Raw genomic sequence first — 19,196 nt, 5'->3', positions numbered from 1 at the left:
GTAAAAAGGGAACTGGCAGGGGCTGCGGGGATCGGGCAATGGAGGTGGCCAAACTACATGCCCGCCTCTTTCTTCCAGCAGCACCGAGAATTGCTGGTGGCAAAGAGCTCGGCGGCATCGCCCGGCTGGAGGGGAGGGCGTGGGGTGCGGGAGACCAGCCTCCGGGAAGCTCGCCTCTCCAGACGGCCCTGTAAGCCCCACACACCCCCTCCGGCTCGCTCCGTCCCATCTGCCAGAACTTCTCCCATACAGTATGCACAACTCTGCAGAGCATAATTGGATCCTACAGTAAATACATTCAGTAGTATCAATGCATTTTCCAACCTGGCAGAATGAAGACTACAGCGCCTAGAATTCCTAAACAACAGATTTAAATGCCTGCGTGAGAATTTTGGGAATTGAAGTTTCAGTACAGAGGTGCAGATCTTGAGCGAATTGGCTTGAAGGAGGCTAGAAGGAGCCTCACTGAATTTAATAATACTTGTTGCTGAATCAAGCAGACATGCTTCTGCTGATTAAACTATTTCAGTGTTTTCCCCATAATTCCTTTTACAAGATATAATCTTCCTTGAGTCTAGCTCAGTTCCTGGAGAAACCATAAACATATTCAAAAACTGCCAGGTTATTTTTGAAACTGTTGTTTTTCCCATTTAGCTTTTAATTTGTAGGGATGTAACCTGGCTGTTTTTGCCTGCTCTCAAAAAGATGAGCATGGTTGAACCTGGCTAATAATTGGAGGGGAACCCACCTGGGAATCTCAGTACTGTATATTTAATAGGAAAATATTAAAAATTGTCCAAAAGCAACAATGACAATTTCCATACTACTGCTAAGAAAATTACAACACATCAATAAAATTATAGGAGCTGAGTTTAACTCAAGAGAAACTTTTCTAAAGGTAGACAGTTATATAACAATTCCACAATTCTGAAAGAACAAGCTTGTTCTATATGAAATTTAATGCTACAGCAGAATGAAGTAACACTGAAGATAAGTGCAACTAGTCCTCAATGCACGACCACAATTGAGCCCAAAATGTATGCTGTTAAGTGAGAAATTTATTGAGTTTTGCCCCATTTTACAATTTTTCTTGCCACATTTGTTAAGTGAATCATTGCAGTTAAATTACTATCATGGTTGTTGAGTGAATCTGCTTTCCCCATTCTTTGCTTGACAGAGGGCCGCAAACGGGAATCACATGACTCCGGAAAACTGCAACTGTCATAAATCTATGTCAGTTGCCAAGCATCCGAATGTAAATCTCAGGACCATGGGAATGCTGCAATGGTCATAAGTGTGAAAAACAGTAGAAGTCCTTTTTCTGTGCTGTTTTAACTTTGAACTGTCACTAAATGAACTGTTGTATATTGAGGACTGCCTATTATTACATTTAATTTTTTAAAAATAGCCAATAATTTATATCCTTGAATAAGACTGCATTTAATTCATATAATTATATTTTATGACTATTTACAGGAAGGTTCTTGGAAAGGGGCTGAAAAGTCCCATTTTTAAAAAAAATTAATCAACCCCCCCCTCCGCCCCAGTCAATGGTGTCCCGCTTTACCAATGTTAAAATCTGGTCACCTTACCATTGTGGCTACCAACAATGGAAGCTATAATATACCCCAAGGTATTAGATTTAAATAAAGTAGATATAATAAAGAGATATTGGATGGGCAAGGGAAACTTAAATCTTAACCAAGACCTAAAATCCCAAGGAATAGAAATAGACTGGTGGCCATATCTACAAATCCAGACAAGGTACAAAAAGGACTTAGAACAATACAGTTTTCAAAGAGAACAACAAGAACTGGATAAAATATTATTGGGGACAGAAAAAAAATGATAACTAAAGCATACAACTGTTTCTTAAAATTTTAAATGGAAGAGTAATCAGTGAAAAAGACTATGATAATTTGGGCCAATTTTTTTGGATATAACATTGAATTGGAACACTGGGAAAAATTATGGGAGAAAAATTATAAATTAACAATGTCAGCAGCCTATAAAGAAAACGTACAAAATGTTTTATCGTTGCCATATATCCCTGGCAAGATTGGCCAAAATGTTTCCTAATGGGTTAGAAAACTGTTGGAGATGCAATCATGGAGATGCAAACAAGAGACATTCTATCATATGTGGTGGACCTGCCCCAAAACTAAGACATATTGGATGAAAATTTTAAAAAGGTTAGAAGAAATTATGGAACAAAAAATAGAGATGAAACCAGAACTATTTTGACTGGGGATTATAAAGGGAAACCTAAACAGAGAGATTCAATATATCATACTCCATATAATAACTGCAGCCAGAATTACTTTTGCTCAGAATTGAAAACAAGAAAACATTCCTTCGAATGCAATGATAATAAAAAAGGTGCTCAACTGTGCAAAAATGGATAAATTAACAATGGAATTAAAAGAAAGAGAGGAAACAGAATACTATAAGATCTGGAAAAGGTGGTACAATTGGCTAGAAACTAGATACAAAATTAATACATAAAGAGTACCTAGGAATAATAGTAAAGTGAAAAACTGTATATTCATGTAAACATAGCAAATAACGTTAAAGGACTTATGTGTGTGTGTGTGGCTGTAAAGATTCGAAATGCTGTTTTAAAGTTAAAAAAGATTGCATAAAATTATTTTTAAAAAATCTTTCAGAATTTTTTTTAGGAGATATGGAGTTAAGATAAATATGGGGCGAGCTGCTGACAAAAAAATATTCTTTAATTTTCTATGGTATTTCCTGAGGTTTATTTTCTAGTTACCAGTGTACAGTATTAGACATTTTAATGAAATGCATGTATTATTAATATTAAACATTTACCATCATTTCTATTTTATAACATAGATAGCATGTGATGGGACATGAAGAGTCTTCATGTATCAATCTTGTTTTTCAAAGTTGCAAGTACTCAGTTATTAAAGGAAAAAGAAAGTATAATCTAGCTCGGTTTTTTAAATACTAGTGCTATGATCACCCTGCAACTGATTGTGTCTGCAGGTTTTTAGACACTGTTTGCTTGTCTGGGTAATGTTCCATTTGCACTTCTTTATTTAGCAGCCAGACGGAAGATGTTGACTACTAAGACATTGTAAATAAATCAGATTCATTTGTGCAGCATGGTTTGCTTTGGATAAGAAGACCATTCTGCTTTTCCTAGTAACATGTATAAGAGTCTTGGATTTTTTTTGTTGCTCTACATTCATTTGACTCTTAAATAGCTGTTGGTTATGGCAGACACAATTTTAACATTACTGACTGATTCATCTTTCCAAGAAAACAGATTTATGCAGGGTTTTTTTTAAAGTGCAACCAATACTTTATAGTTTGACCACTATTCTTTCTAAAGATCAACAGTTTCTGTAGTAAAACTGCATTTACTAAATTAAGTAGTTAATTCATCGACTGAATATTTGCTGTCCCACCTTGGAGATACCTACCAATCATTGTTGCAAATGAAGCATGTGCTTAACAAAATAGGTAAAAAGGATATCTACCTACATGCCTTCTCTCTCACACACATACACTTAAGGCTTCTCTAGTCCCTGGTTTCATGGCTTGAACGCTAGTTTGTTTTCAGACAAACCGTCTTCTCAATTGGGTTCAAATGATACAGCCATCCTTCCCAACCATCATATAATAAAACAGTAGTTGCAGTATTTCTTGAATCTTTACATGTGGATTGGCAGCCCCAGAAATTAGTGTGATTGTGTGTTTGAGATTTATCTGAGAGTTTAACCTCAATAAATTTTTAAATATCAAGGGCCTTAAGTCATTCTGCCCCCCTCCCTCCCCGATCTTCCTGCTTCAGCCTGGAATGAGGATCTGCCTTGTACTTTTTTGTGTTCTGAATTTAGCAAATTCATTTTAGTTGAGTCCCTGGGGATTAAATATTGTTTTATCTGCTATTAAAATGTTACAATACCTCATACTGTACAAAGTTCACTTTCTCCAGCCGGAAGCAAGATTTTATACTGGCATGTCTCTTTACTTTTTTCTCAACACTTTCAAGTTAAGATTCTGACTTCAATCGGAATCCGAAGAAAGGGTGGAGGAAAATTACTTGTTTACATTTGGTTTCAGGCTAAAGATGGTTAGGAGAGAAGAGGCAGAATCCTTCCCTTCCAACAATCAGCAATTTTTGCTAGGTTGGATTGCATAGTGGTACATCGGCATTCTTGAATATGGGCAGTGTTTGTTTTTCTGATAGTGACACTGTTTCAGTCTAGAGGTTCTTATGACCCTGTCATTTTTTTAAAAAATAAATGGCATTCCTGGGTGTTGTTGGCTGAGGATTATTTATTTCTTGGTCAGTGTTTATAAAACCAAAGTCTGCTTCCAGGTTTTGATTCCTAAAATGTTCTAAAGCATCTTGGCAGTACATCTGCAAATCAATACACTTTTCACAGCAGTTATAATAGCAAGTGAATTTACTGTTGAGAGGAAGACTTTTATTTTCTCACATTCAAACTATTATGTTATAAGTGCTGAGGAAATGTGATACACTTAAAGTAAAAATAGTAGCTCAAGAGAAGAATTGCATGTCAGATGGAAAGTATGCTTATACTTACTGGATAGATTGTCCAGAGAAGCACCAAAATATTCAGAGCTGTCCAAAAATTGATCTTCTCCAGCGAGGTTACAAATTTTGAGAATTTTAGTCCTAAGAAGCCACCAGTGCAGAAGATTGGGGAAACTTAGATAACCACCATTATTTACCAGGCATATGAAATAAAGCTATGCAAATCCTTAGAAAGATATGTTTTGGAATGTATAAAGTTTGCACAATGCATCTTTTCTCTAGACTGACATGATTGCCTTGAATGCTACTTCTGTTTTCTAGTGATTGTGGATGCATGGCCACTTTAAGTGATTTTCTTTTATCTTGCTTAACTAGACCCATTGCTCTTGCTCTCTGTGTTGAATCCAGGCAGATTTGACCAAATGATTCACCACATATATTGCTTACTTATTGTTACTGGATATTAGTAACCTAGCTATCATGTTATATAATTTAAACATTATTATTTAACTTGTTCAACTTTCTAACTTGTTCGGTTTAGGCATAGTCTGACTCCAACAAAGTTTGAATAGTACACAATTAAACTAACAACAAAAAATCAGGAAACAATAATTATGAAAGTTTAAAAGAATAAACAACAAAAATCAATAGCTTATCTAGCTGACTGCACCCATGCACAATCTAGCAGGGATCCCAGCTATTTCAAATCCATAGCTTCTGAAATATCAGGTGGGAATGTTTCTAAAGATTTTCTGAAAGGGTTTAAGGTTTTCTGAAATATCAGAAAGGTGGGAGTGGTGTATTTTGGGAGAATCTCATTTCATATGACAGTGCTGTTACAGAGAAGACATGCTTCTGGGGTTCTGATGGGTGACATTGATATATGAAAGAGTGTGCCATCTTTCTTGGACTGAACAAATTGGACTGTAATGGTATCTGGTAGTGATCTTGGGAGACAAGGAGAAGAGCCACAGCCAGGGGAACAGTCAAGAGGCAGCTTAGCCCTCAAAAGAAATATGAGTGGGGCAAACTTCTCAGAAGGAATCCTTCCTAGTTTCTTGGTCTATAAAGGTGGTGAGGGAGAAATGTACTTTCAAATTTATCCTGTTAAGATAATCTTATAATAAAGTACAATTAGTTCACCTGGGTGTGCAACCTGTCTGGACTACCTCTTAATAACGAAGGAGCTATCATAAAGAGGAGAGGGTCAACTCCTTCTCCAAGCCACTTGAGGGCAAGACAAGAAATAATGGATAGAAATGAATCAAAAAGAGAACCAACCTAGAACTAAGGAAAAAAAATTCCAACAATTAATCAATGGAATGCTTCCAGAAGTTGTTGATGCTCCAATATTGGAGGTTTTTAAAAAGAGATAGGACAACTGAAGATTAGTCCAAAATGGTATAGGGTTTCCTGCTGGAGCAGGGGGTTGGACTACAAGATCTGATCTCCAAGGTCCCTTCCAACTCTTATTCGGTCACTCTGTTATTCAAGTGGAAGATAAGGTGTTCCTCAAATGACCAGACACAATGCCTTGCAAAGATGTCATGTAGGACTACCAAGATATGCCCCTCATTGTCCATGCCACTAAATTATGGACAGGTTGAAGCTTTCAAGTGGTCTTGAAGGGTAGCGCATACAGAATACATTGCAGCTGTTAAGTTGAGAGGTACTATAAAATAGTAAATATTATAACACAAAATGATGGTGATGTTATCCATTCTGTCATATCCACATTTAAAAAAAATATTGGTTGGCAAAAATATTCATAGTGAATATCTTTACTAATATTGTTTTCGATAATTGGATTTGAATTAATCTTTTAGGAAATATTTGAATTCTCAGCTATGTTATATGTTCATAGTCTTAAGGTTTTATCTCAAAAGGTAAATGTTGAAAGCACAATGTCATATCCAACTTCCTGTTTTTTTTAATGCTTTCATAAAGTGTGAATAAGATCTGATAAAATGATAATTACATCTTAGAACTGAAGGTCTTGATTTTTTTACTTTTTCCTATTAACTGCAATTTTGTTATTGTGCAGCTGCCCCATTTTACTAAATACAGCTTTTGAAATGTAAATCATATCATGTTCTAAAATGCATTATTGACATCATTCAAAGCTGCCTTTGCATTTCAAAGGCATATGCAATCATACTTAGATCTCAACAAAATTCTAACAAATCCCTTTTAATGTGTATAATCAGTTCCTGCTTAAATGGGGCTGTGTGTGTGTGTTTGTGTTTGTACATGCATGCAAGTACTTGAATGTTGTAGATTTTGCCATAAATCATCTTAAAACATCTTTCTTTTCAATTTCTTAGCCTGCACAAGTGAACGGTGAAGCTCAAAGTGATCACCAGAAAAGGAGTGAAGAATACCTCTGGCTGACTCTAAGCAAAATGAGCACACAAACAAGCAATAGAACCCTATGATGTCCTCCAAGCAGAGACTTAGACTAAATGTTCGACTTCTTTTTATTCATGGAATGGCTGCTATCTTCTTCACAAATACAATGGCTATAATTCTTTGTCAGGACGGTTGAAGCACTTCACCTGCACTTGCCATTTGAATTTGAGACACATCCTATTTTCCCTAGGTCTTAAAGACCTGAGAACAGGTGGGAGCCCAGGGATGTTAAATGCTGGATTGGGATAAAAAAATGGACACTCACATGTGAAGATGGAAGTAACTTGATCCCTCCAACTGCATAAACTGCCTCTGGAAAGGAAAGGTTAAGATTGGAGTCACAAGCTTTAGTGGAGAGCAGTATGCAGGAAGCTGGTTTTCAGGCCACAAATGCTTTCACAGGTAAGGATTTTGTTGTACTGAAATATAATCTTCTGATGCATTTTTGCATAAGATGTAAGGATTTGAGATATGCAAATCAAAGCCTTGCACTCTTAAAGTTTATTACAGTTGTATATCAACAGACACTTTTATTTATATCCTTTTGATGAGGAGAATCAGATTAATATCCAACTGGAGAAGTATTATTAAATATTTCAATTCGTTTTCATTGTGTTAGGCATGAAACATGATAGAGGATACAAAGTTTTACACAGATTTCCAGAATATTATGTGGTGAATTTATTTTTCAAATATCAAATGCTAGATGGCCTTGATAGCTGCATGCTGGTTTTGATTTAAAAGATAAAATTCATAACTTTTATATCAATTTTGTTAAATTTAATATGCCTGCTGTTGGAAAAACTGGAATAGTGCAATATATGTCTCATCAAGGAGTCTCTCAAACTTTGTCAGTTGAAGCTTTTAACCTTTACTTTTTGGTCAGAAATGCTTGGGAAATCATGAGCAAAAGTAAGTGGTGACTCGACTCCAACAGAGGTCATTTGGAAAAACATAGTGGTCATACAATGTAACTCTAGTCAGACCGATTTTTTTCATATGTGGATGAACTTGGCAATTTAAATCAGTAAGTTGGATGTGGTTTGTTTCTGGTTTTTTTGTTTCAAGGTTTCTGGGAACCCTACAATAAAAAGAAATAAATATCTTTCAGAGTTGCATTCGCTTTTTCACAGCTTGATTTAGTGAAATTCTAGTAGATACCATAATAATCTACGAAAGGAAATTTAGACACATTCTTCTAGCACTATTGTATAGTTTAATGATTTGGTTGTTTCTGTTGGCAGAAATTAGAGGTGGTAGCTCGGTTGAGTTTGTCATTTTGCGTAGTTAACCGAGTGATCTGATTTTCTAAGGGTCCAATTCAGACTATTGGATTACTGTGTTAGATTCTACTGAAGCTGATGAGACATTGATTTCAATACAAACTAAAGCTTCTTAAATGAATCTAAATCCTAAAAATTAAAAATAACAAAGTGGACATTAATCCAACTCATCCTAAACTGTCCCACTGAAATTTTGGAATGCCTGTTATAATACTTATGTCAAGGATTGTTATAAGAAGATCTCAGCTGCAAATGTCTTCTACATAATAGGATGTTGCCTTAATATAAAGATTTCCAATCTTTATATGCTTCCTTCAGGGCTGCAATCTGTTTCTGACCTAGGTAATTAGGAAAAGAAAATTTTCTGAAATGTGTATAGAGAGCTTATATATGTATGGCATATATGCATATGCCAATAACTTGCAACAAGTCAAAATTATCAGTGGGAGTTAATATAGCTAAGATTATGCTGTGTCAGATTGAAACCATGTGAAATGGATCTTAAAGAAAATAACTGAAAATTGCTGAATAGATCAGAATATTTTTCCATATTCAGAATCTATAAAGTAATGTGTATGATTAGAGACTTTTCCATGGCGCTGCTCAGGAGAGTCCAAGCAAGAGTTAAATACAGCCAAACTGCCCAGAACTGAATTGAAACTTTAAGCCACACCTCTGGTGCTGATTCGCTTCAGATTTTTTTCAATTCAGCTAGCCCAGTGGAGTTAGAGTTTCTCTTCATTTCTATCAGTTGCTTGGACTCTCTTTGTCAGTAAGTGCATTAAATTCATATATTTGAGCAGGCTTGGAGAGAATAAGATTTCCTTAATTTTAAATTGACTGTTCTCTCGTTTCTAGTCCTCCCTGTGTCCTGGATACCTTAGGAACCGCATGGGACACAGGCAGCTGTTGGGGGGGGCGTGTGGGTTGGAGTGCCGACGCCAGCACTGCTGCAGCAACCCTGCTGCAGCCTGATTCCCCGCGGAGAGCTCAGTGGGCCGTCGTCCATGCTTGCTGAAGCCAGTGTTCGGTGCGGTTTTCTCTGAGCGTTATTCCATTCTGCCGGCTTGTTAATGCACAGGCGCAGTGAGCAAAGATCCGCCCGCCATTTTTTCCCTGTTCTGCCGGTTTCGCTTTCGACTCCTCACACATGCTGCAGCTGCCTGAAGCCTGACTCATCGCAGGAGCCGCTCGGAGCTATTGTTGTCCGGCCTGGCTGGCAATTTATCTCCAAAGCACCTCATTAGCAGTGGCTGAGCTTTGAGGCCCCCTGGGTCACAATTGTTATTCCTGCGGGCGTTTGGAGCTGTGATTGCTTGTGATTAACTCTCAAATTGCCTTTGATCCTCGTCTTCCTGTGTCTCTCCAGTGAGCACTCTGGTCGATGGTGGGCTGTTGTGAGGTGGTGAGTGGGGGTGCCCCTTATCTATTGGAATCCAGGGTCATGGCTGATCAGATTCCAGAGGAACCTGGCCAGTCAGGGGTCTCCTCCAAGACCTTTTCTAGGTAGGCAGGCATGGCTGCCAGGGAAGCCATTAGGGGCTCCAAGCCCGATTCCAGGCCTGGGCCTAAGCAGGGTTCAGGGCCTGATAAGGATGCCTTGCGCTGCCAGAAGGCCCTTGAAAAACACTTTTCCAAGGCCCAACAGCAGACTCAAGACTCTCAACTGGTGTCTCCTGAGGAGCCCTCCTTGGGAGTTCCCCCTGCTCAATCGCATCCTATTTCCGACAGTGATGAAGAAAGCCAGGAATTTTCCCCCACAGCTTCCTTGGCCATGGGAGTTTCCCCAGGTGTGTCCTTGGTGGACCAGGCCGACCTGTTTGCATGTCCTTCAGACCTGGAGGAGGAGCCAGTTTTGAGGCTCCTGGCTCCACAGGATCCGCCCTCCAGACCAGACCCTGGGGTGCACCCTGTTAAGGATCGGGGTCCTTATCTCTCAGCAGAAATGCAGGAGGTCATTAACAGAGCCATTTCTCAAGGTATTGAGGCATGCATGCAGCAGAGAGGTAAACGATCTTGTAAGACCCGACACTTACAGCTCCCTGTGACTCCCGGGGCGGCTTCGATCTCCCAGGAGCCTCAATCTCTCCATTCTTCCATGGCTTCTGATGATTCAGAATGGGAGGAGGAGGGAGATCTGTTACCCAGGCAGGAGGCCGAGTTCTCTGGAGACGAGGGAGGTACCTCCGAGAAGCCTGTTTTTTCTGGCCTCTTTAAGGTGGCCAATTTCAAGACAATTTTGGATAAGGCTAAGATAGCAACCCACATGGGGTCCAAGCCCCCTGTTCAGGCGCCCACCGAACCAGATGTTCTTTCCGGGGACTTCTTTGAGGAGCCTGTCTCGGTTCAGAAAATAATGCCTATCCCCAAGATGTTTCTTAATATGGTTCAGAAGCAATGGGTGCAGCCTGCCACCATGGCTACCCCAGTAGCAATGATAAGAAGTTGTATATGGTAGATGTTAGTCTGGAGTACTTACTTAAGCTCCCCCATCGATCCTCCGGTGGCAGCCCTTACTTCAACCTCTGTTCTCCCGCCTGATTTATTGGAAGGTCTCAAGGTGGAGGACAAGAAATCTGAGACCGCCTCTCATAAAACGCACCAGGTGGCCACTTGGGCAATTAAGGCTTCAGCTTCGGCTTCCTTTCTCTCCAGGGCTGCCCTCCTCTGGTTGAGACAGTTGTTAACTAGGATTCCGGCCAGGGATACAAAGTTAAGGCAGGATATTAATAAGATCATGGTGGCCACGTAGTATACTGCCGATGCCACCCTGAGCGCGGCCAAGTTCGCTTTGCGGGCTCTAGCATCCAATGTTGTTGTCTGGCGACTCTTGTGGCTTCAACACTGGAACGTGGACATGCGCTCAAATTGGAAGCTGGTCACTGCTGCGTTTAAGGGGGATAAGCTCTTTGGGGAGGTCCTTGATCCGGTCCTAGTAAAGAACAAGGACAAGAAAAAGGTGATGCTATCTGTCTCTAAGAAGTCTGACAGGAAGGGCCCCTATTCCTACAGGAGGCAGCCTTTTCAGAACGCAGAGCCGTCTACTAGCTCCACTCCGACCCATCGCACATACTCCCAGCAGGCGGACTGGTCCCAGAACTGCCAGTCCTTTCATGACAGGGACTGCCAGCAGTACTACTCCAAACGTTCCTTTCGGGTGGGGGTCTGGTTCCCGCCCATTCAGGAGATACAAATGACTATCTTACTCAGCTCCCATAGGGGGGCGCCTCCAGTTGTACAGTGCTCAGTGGGAGCAGACTATGTCGGATCAGTGGGTCCTGCAAACAATCAAACTAGGACTCAACCTGGAATTCCTCTTCCTTCCCCCCTGCCACTTCATCAGGTGCCCAGTTCCGTTGTGCCCAGTAAAAAGGGCTCTTATGGAACAGGAGATCAGGCATCTCAGGATAGAGCCGGTTCCACCAGGCCCGGAAGGGACAGGGTTTTACTCAATCCTGTTCCTGGTTCCCAAGAGTTCAGAGGGGTGGAGGGGAATCTTGGATCTAAAAAGGCTAAATTATCACATCACTTACTGGAGGTTCAAGATGCAGTGCCTGCAGTCCATTCTGGGATGCATCAGGCCGGGAGACATCTTGACTTCCATAGATCTCAAAGAGGCCTACCTCCATGTTCCTATTCGCAAAGCCCACCGTCGTTACCTCAGGTTTGCTTACGCCAGCCACCATTACAGTATCGGGCTCTGCCGTTCGGCTTCTCCTCGGCACTAAGGACATTTACAAAGATACTTGCGGCTGTGGCAGCCTTCCTCAGATCCCGTCCAGTTCGACTGCACTGCTACCTAGACGATGTCCTCATTCAATAGTCATCGGCCCAACAGGCGCTTCTGGACCTGGAACACACCATCCAGGTGCTTCAAGCTCACGGCTTCTCCATAAACATGGATAAGAGTCATCTGCAGCTGACAACCAGGCTACAACATCTGGGTGCAGTCATCAACACCATTGCTTGCCAGGTCTTCCTGTCGATGGAACGTATGGTGAGCCTCAGGAAGAAGGTCGCACAGGTGCAGATGCTTCACAGGCCAAGGTCGTACAGCTTTCACAACTCCTCGGCAAGATGATTTCGTGCGTGTCCATCGTCCCTTGGGCGAGGCTCCATTCCCGACCGCTTCAATGTCTCCTGCTCCCTTACCAGAGGGCCAACGAGAGCAGCTCGACAAGGCTTGTCCCGGTCTCTGCAGAGATGCGTCAGTCGCTCAAGTGGTGGATGCCTCCAGTTCTGTCGAAGGGCTCCCCGTTGAAGGAGCCGACACGTATCACCATCACAACGGATGCCAGCCTGTTTGTCTGGGGGGCCCATTTCCAGAACCAGCTGGCTCAGGGCAGGTGGTCCTCAACACTCACAGCATCAATTGGCTGGTGCTGAGGGCAGTCAGGCTGGCCCTGCTTCACTTCCAGATCAACATCTGGGGTCGTCACATAAGAGTATTGATGGACAACGTTGTGACGAAGGCAGATATCAACCGCCAGGGAGGCACACACTCCAGATCGTTGATGTTGGAGGCAGCTTACTGGGTGGGTGAGCGGAGAGGCACCTCCTCTCCGTCCAAGCGAAGCACATTTCCGGCACGACCAACACCCAGGCGGACTGGTTGAGCAGGGCCACGATCAACCACTCCGAGTGGCGCCTGCATCCTCTTCTGTTCCAGCGATTGTCCCAAAGGTTCGGCTGCCCGCAGGTGGACCTGTTTGCCACCGCGGCCAACTCTCATCTCCCCAGATTCTTCACAAGTTTCCACGACCCATGCGCGGAAGGCATCAATGATCTACATTTCCCTTGGCCGAGGGGCCTGCTCTACGCATTCCCAACGATACCCCTTCTTCCCAGGGTCATCAGGAAGATTCTGGCAGAGGCAGCAGAGGTCCTGCTGGTGGCACCGTTTTGGCCCAGGAGAACCTGCTTCGCGGACCTGGTGAATCTCTCCGTCGAACCCCCTTGGCGGATTCCCCCGTAGAAGATCTCTCTAAGCCAGGGGAGCCTTCAACATCCGGAACCCCAGTGACTCCAACTAGCCATCTGGCACTTGAGAGGGATCTCCTGAGCAGGGGCAGCCTTTCGACCAGGGTGATCTGCACCATCCAAGCGTCTTGGCATCCGTCCACAACCCGAATATACGACGCTACCTGGAAAGCCTTCATTGGCTGGTGTTCTTCGCGCGGCCTGTCAGCCTCATCGGCCTCGGTTCCTGTCATCCTGGACTTCCTGCAAGATGGCCTTGACAAGGGTCTAGCTCCCAACACTCTTCGCCATCAGGTAGCGGCTCTTTCCACCATTCTGGCTCCTGACAGGCAGGCTTCTCTTGGTCGTCATCCTACCATCCGCAGTTTCATCAGGGGGACTACCAACTTGAGTCCTCCGACGGTCCACAGATATCCGACTTGGGACCTTGCTGTTGTCTTGCGTGCTCTCACCGAACCTCCGTTTGAGCCTATCCAAACTATCAGCATGAAACATTTTATGTTTAAGACCACCTTTCTGATTGCCATCACTTTTGCTAGGTGTATTTCTGAACTGGCTGCTCTGTCGGTCTGCGAGGACTTGTGCTTGGTTCAGCAGGACAGAGTGATTTTTCGCCTGGACCCATCATTCATTCCTAAAGTTAACTCCTTGTTTCACCGGGCCCAGGAGATTATTCTCCCTGATTTCTGCCCGCATCCCAGACATCCCAGGGAAAAACAATTGCACAAGCTGGATGTCCGCAGGGCAATTCGCAGATATATCAAGCGTACAGCCAGTTTTCGTCATTCTAAATCACTTTTTGCCTCCTTCCAACCGTCTTCCCTGGGAAGGAAGGTATCATCTTCTACAATTGGTGGGTGGCTTAGAGCCTGCATAGCCCTTGCTCATGTCCTGCAGTCTAAACCGGTGCCTAGTCGTATCATGGCTCATTCTACAAGGAGCGCTGCCACCACGGCGGCCTGGGCAATCAGGGCTCCGATTGAGGAAATTTGCAGGGTGGCCACCTGGACTTCATTGTCTCCATTTGTACGAAACTACAAGTTGGACAAGTTTGCTTCAGCGGAAGGGGCTTTTGGGACGTGTGTGCTTCAGGGCATTCATACCAGCGGAGAGACCCTGACTCCTGCAGCTTCCCGCCCTAGTGACATTTAGCTTGGGCATGTCCCTTGCTTGGACTCTCCTGAGCAGCACCCTGGAAAAGGACCATTGACTTACCTGAAGGGTCGTTTTCAGGGCGCTGCGAAGGAGAGTCCACCCCACCCTGGGGGTCTGGCTCTGCTGTGTTCACTTCTAAGTTGACAGTTTTCTTGGACTTGTTATTTTTTTGAGAATATTTGGATTCATGGTTGGACTTCTCAGCGTGCAACAGTTCCACGTCTTCATTGAAAAAATCTGAAGATAATCAGCACCAGAGCGTGGCTTAAAGTTTCAATTCAGTTCTGGGCAGTTTGGCTGAATTTAACCCTTGCTTGGACTCTCCTTCGCAGCGCCCTGAAAACGACCCTTCAGGTAAGTCAATGGTCCATTTCTGACTGTTAAGCAAAATATATATTCCCCAAAGTCTGTTTCTGTTTAACATGGTCCTCGACTTACAACCACAATTGAGCCCAAAATGTTGATTGCTAAGCAAGACAGTTAAGTGAGTTTTATCACTTTCCAACCTTTCTTGCCACACTTCTTAAGTGACACAGTTGTTAAGTGAATCTGGCTTACCCACTGACTTTGCTTGTGAGAAGATCACAAAAGGTGACCACATGGTAATGTCACTTTTTGCAGCGCCATTGTAACTTTGAATGATCATAAAAACGCTTGTAAGTTGAGGACTACCTGTACTTTCCTTCTTACAAAAACAAAACAAAACCCCAGCCTAGAAATAGAATGACAAATGATTTAGAACATATATGGAAATTAGAAAATAAAGATGTCCTTGAGTCAAGTTCCTGAAAAAAATGGAATTGAAACCACATCCATGAAGTTTCTTTGGTAGGGTTATGGAAATGGTCTGCCATTGCCTTTTTACTAGATCTTGAATTGCCCTTTCAGCCTAGCATCAGTCCCACTTTCCAAGTACTGTCTATCTGTATTCAGTCAGAAGCACCTGCAAAGCTAATGGAAGGGTGCTTCTGAATTGAAAGGATTGGCCAGTGACAAGACCGTTGCCCAAGGGACACCCGATTGTCCAAAGTAATGAAATCTTTGGGGAGGCTCCTTTTCATGTCCCCCTTTCCAAGTACTAAACACAACTGACCCTGCTTAGTTTCCAAAGTAAGTCAAGGTCAGTAATAGCAATAGCAATAGCAGTTAGACTTATATACCGCTTCATAGGGCTTTCAGCCCTCTCTAAGCGGTTTACAGAGTCAGCATATTGCCCCCAACAATCCAGGTCCTCATTTTACCCACCTCGGAAGGATGGAAGGCTGAGTCAACCCTGAGCCGGTGAGATTTGAACAGCCGAACTTCAGAACTGCAGTCAGCTGAAGTAGCCTGCAGTGCTGCATTTAACCACTGCGCCACCTCGGCTCCTAAGATGATGCCATGTTGAGAAGCAATATAATTTAATTTGCTTTTATATGCTTCCTCAATATAGTTTTATAATTAGGATGATTCTTAAGCTTTGTAAATTGTGATGAAGTCTCTTGGCTAAATAATAAAACTGAGGTAATTTTAAAACAAGTAGGTAAGATTATGCCTTTGTTATGTCATACATTCAAATTATTTCTGCGATAGATCACTTCTATTTTGCATAACATAAGATAAGGTTATGTAATATTTTGTGCTAAGGGTTGTTACTAGATATTCTGAACTTCACATAGAGAAAATTTCAAAATAAAGAAAATAGAATTACAAATGTAACATTTTAACTAGTGAAGTTGTGGTCTTCAGAAGTGTGTTTTAAAACTACATTATTTTTATGAACTTTAATGTTGCTTCATTATGAAGACTGCCACAATAGTTTGTATCCTTATTTTAGAGGCACAATATTTTCAAAGCTTTAGTTTGAAGGCCAACAGAAAGAATAATGAAAAAATTGCTCACCCTCTTCTAAATAGCTTGCGGGTGGTAGCATAATGCTCACCAGGCAGTTTGGATTGTAACTCTAACCAGCTCTCTCCAGTATGGCTAATGATCAGAAATAACAGGTGTTGCACATAAAAAAGGTCTATGGCAGTTTAGCATGGTTTGATTTAAAAAAGAATAAATGATTAATCACTAAGAATTTTTAATTTAATTATAGTAGAATATTTAGTCTTTGTGTGTGTGTGTGTGTGTGTTGTATTTATATTTATGAGTATTACATGCTTAATTTCTAAATCATTTTCCTTATGTATCCCACAAAATTACAATGGAAAAATATAATACGAGTAAAACTTTCCTGGTATTGCTTCTCAGCATACTGTTTGATTTTGATGGAAAGTTTATGATTAAAAAGAACACCCTGTGTTCTAGATACCTGGATACTTTCAGTTAAATCTTGTTCAAATTTCCCTTTGATTAATTAACAGAGAGGTTAATTAAACTTTAGAAATACAAGCAGTTGCAATTGCAAAAGATTAAAAAAAATTGGGGCATTTGATAGAAGATCAGTATTCTTTCCCCAAAAAGATTTCATTGTTCACAAATTGTGACAAGTTCTCCATATGAGAGAGATTGTCTCGCAGTAGTACTTCATGCTTTGTATGTCAAAGGTCCCAAGTTTAATCTTTAACATCTCTTGGTTAGTCTAGAAAAGTTTCCTTCCTGAGAGGGGGAAAGCTACTGTTTGTCAGTACTGACAATACTGAGCTAGGCAGACTAACTGTATGACTCAATAGATTGGAACATCCTGTGTTCCTTTCACAACTTTGTTTAAGTGCAAATCCAGCTGGCAATGCTTTAAAGCATCCAAAGATACTGTTGAGGGGACTATAATTATGAGGAGGCAATGACAGAGTGAAAAAAATGGCAGCAAATGATATAGCATAGTCTGCAAATCCTGAACAGCTCTGCTATTATGGACCAGTCTAAAAAAGGAAGATAAAAAAAAAGAGAAGAGAAACAGATTGGCTGTTTATGAATAAAAAAGCTATAGGTTTCTAGAAAACTTCCAAATGTTTATGTCTGCTTTTGGTATCTTTGATAAACTCAGTTTCAGTACCTGTCAGATGCAAAATAACAGTTCAAGTGTCAGCTCCTCTGCTGATCACTGAACAAAATGTTGTGAAAGTTTCCTTTTGTTTACAACTTTTTTTACCACCCAATCCTACTAGCTTACAAAGAGTCAGATAATATAATAATAAAACTCTGGAAAGTCTATCTCAAAACTCTGATGTAGATGATGCTTGCTTCAAATCCAGACATTGTTTGTTCCTTAATGTTGGGCCAGCTTGTATAACTGACAAAGAAAATAATTGCTGATGAAGAATTCAGGCAACTATAAATCCTTCAAAATAATTTTTCCAGAGTATGTTTTTCTAAACCGGTGCTCTCCAGATGTGTCTGTTGGCTGATGAGAGTTGTTAGTCCTAAACAAATTTGAGACAATTGTTCTGGAACTTCAGAAGGTTTAGGATATTATGTTCAGATGTTAAAAAGTTCTTAAACTATTATTTAAAAGCACACATGCCTGCTTTTAAATGTGGTTGAATGTGTGGTCCTTAGGACACAAAGCTAAACTTATGAGGAAAGTGCTGATTGAAATTCTATCATATTTTGTGGGAAATGTTTTAGAGAAATTTTTTTCTACCACAAAAGAAAAATTGGGCTGCCCTATTTCTCAATGTAAGTTTTTTCTCATAAGAAATACATGAGTATCCTGATACCATTTTTTGTTTTAATGGACCACAGTATGCTGGGGGGTTTTGTTGTTTTCTGTGATTGTCAAATTAATTTCATCAGAGATTTCAAAAATCATAATATTTGAAACTGACGGTCTCAGAAAAGTTTGTATGCAGACTGAATTATTAAAATATGATGATGTGACGTGCAAATCCAGTCATTGTAGTTAATATGTTATGGTTTATGCTTTAATACAATATATAAATGAAACCAATGTTGGTTTACTAATTAACTGTAATACAACAAAATATGATCCTGCATAGTATATGAGCCCAGAAAAAATATGCCTTCCCAGAAAAGCCTGAGCTCCCAATTCTGGTTTATTTGAAATTAAGCCCTCTGGGTTTGGTAAAATTTATTTATGAACAAATATTTATAAAGAGCGGAAGCAACTGTAAAAGGATCCCTTTCTTGGCAGAGAGATGGACATTTTTAACTCTATTATATTACAAAAACAGGTACTACTTTTTTAATAAAAGAAAATGGCAACAATAATTTGCTGTATTTGGATTTATATGAACAGATAGTGGGCGGGAAAGAACAGGTAAACTCCAGGGAAGTGTGAGCTGTCCACTTAGCCTGTTCTGGTGTTCTGGTTCTGACACTGTCCTAACGCTACATTATCTAATTCTGCAGTATTATGAGTTAAAGGAAAAAAACCCTACACCTAAGAGATGACCAGCTTTCTGGCTGCTCTGACACTTGTTTTCTCTCTGTCGTTTTTCCCATATGATTTAAGGACCATTCATGTAAGGACTTTGCTAGCAAAAGTGAAGAATTCAGTATTTCTTTTCCTTTAAAAAGATGAGCATAGCTACAAAGAATCTATCTTTGGAATAAACATCTGTGCACAAACGGTGCTTCTGAGACTGACATTTGTAAAAACTACTTAGAACATAGTCACTGGAACCCGGATACACTGTATATTGGTTATGAGTGGGGGAAATGGAACTTTGTAAACAGCGTAGATAGGGGCTCAGAAAAGCATGAAACATTTATTTAGGATATGAGCGATTCAGAAATTGTATGTTTATCCTGGAAGCTTAGACTATACAAACCCGTAATTTATATTGGCGGAAGATGAATATGCAGCCTGGATGTGTATTCAATCAGTGCAGAGTTAAATGGAAAAACTTGAAATTGCAAATGACGCACTCTTTCCCCCCCTCCTGCATCTT

General features: G+C 41.0%; 1 protein-coding gene across 1 annotated transcript in view; it reads left to right on the top strand.

Annotated features, from left to right (window-relative positions):
- The window catches only part of LDLRAD4 (low density lipoprotein receptor class A domain containing 4), a 296,905-nt gene that overhangs the window by 103,779 nt on the left and 173,930 nt on the right, over positions 1-19,196 (top strand). Inside the window, 1 exon segment of the mRNA XM_032223037.1 lies at positions 6,856-7,342. Coding sequence (XP_032078928.1) covers positions 7,303-7,342 — 40 coding nt within the window. The 5' untranslated portion in view covers positions 6,856-7,302.

The sequence above is a fragment of the Thamnophis elegans genome, chromosome 8 (assembly GCF_009769535.1).
Source record: "Thamnophis elegans isolate rThaEle1 chromosome 8, rThaEle1.pri, whole genome shotgun sequence".
Classification (NCBI taxonomy): Eukaryota; Metazoa; Chordata; class Lepidosauria; order Squamata; family Colubridae; genus Thamnophis; species Thamnophis elegans.
The sequence above is the reverse complement of the archived record's forward strand: the minus strand, read 5'-3'. Positions and strand labels throughout refer to the sequence as shown.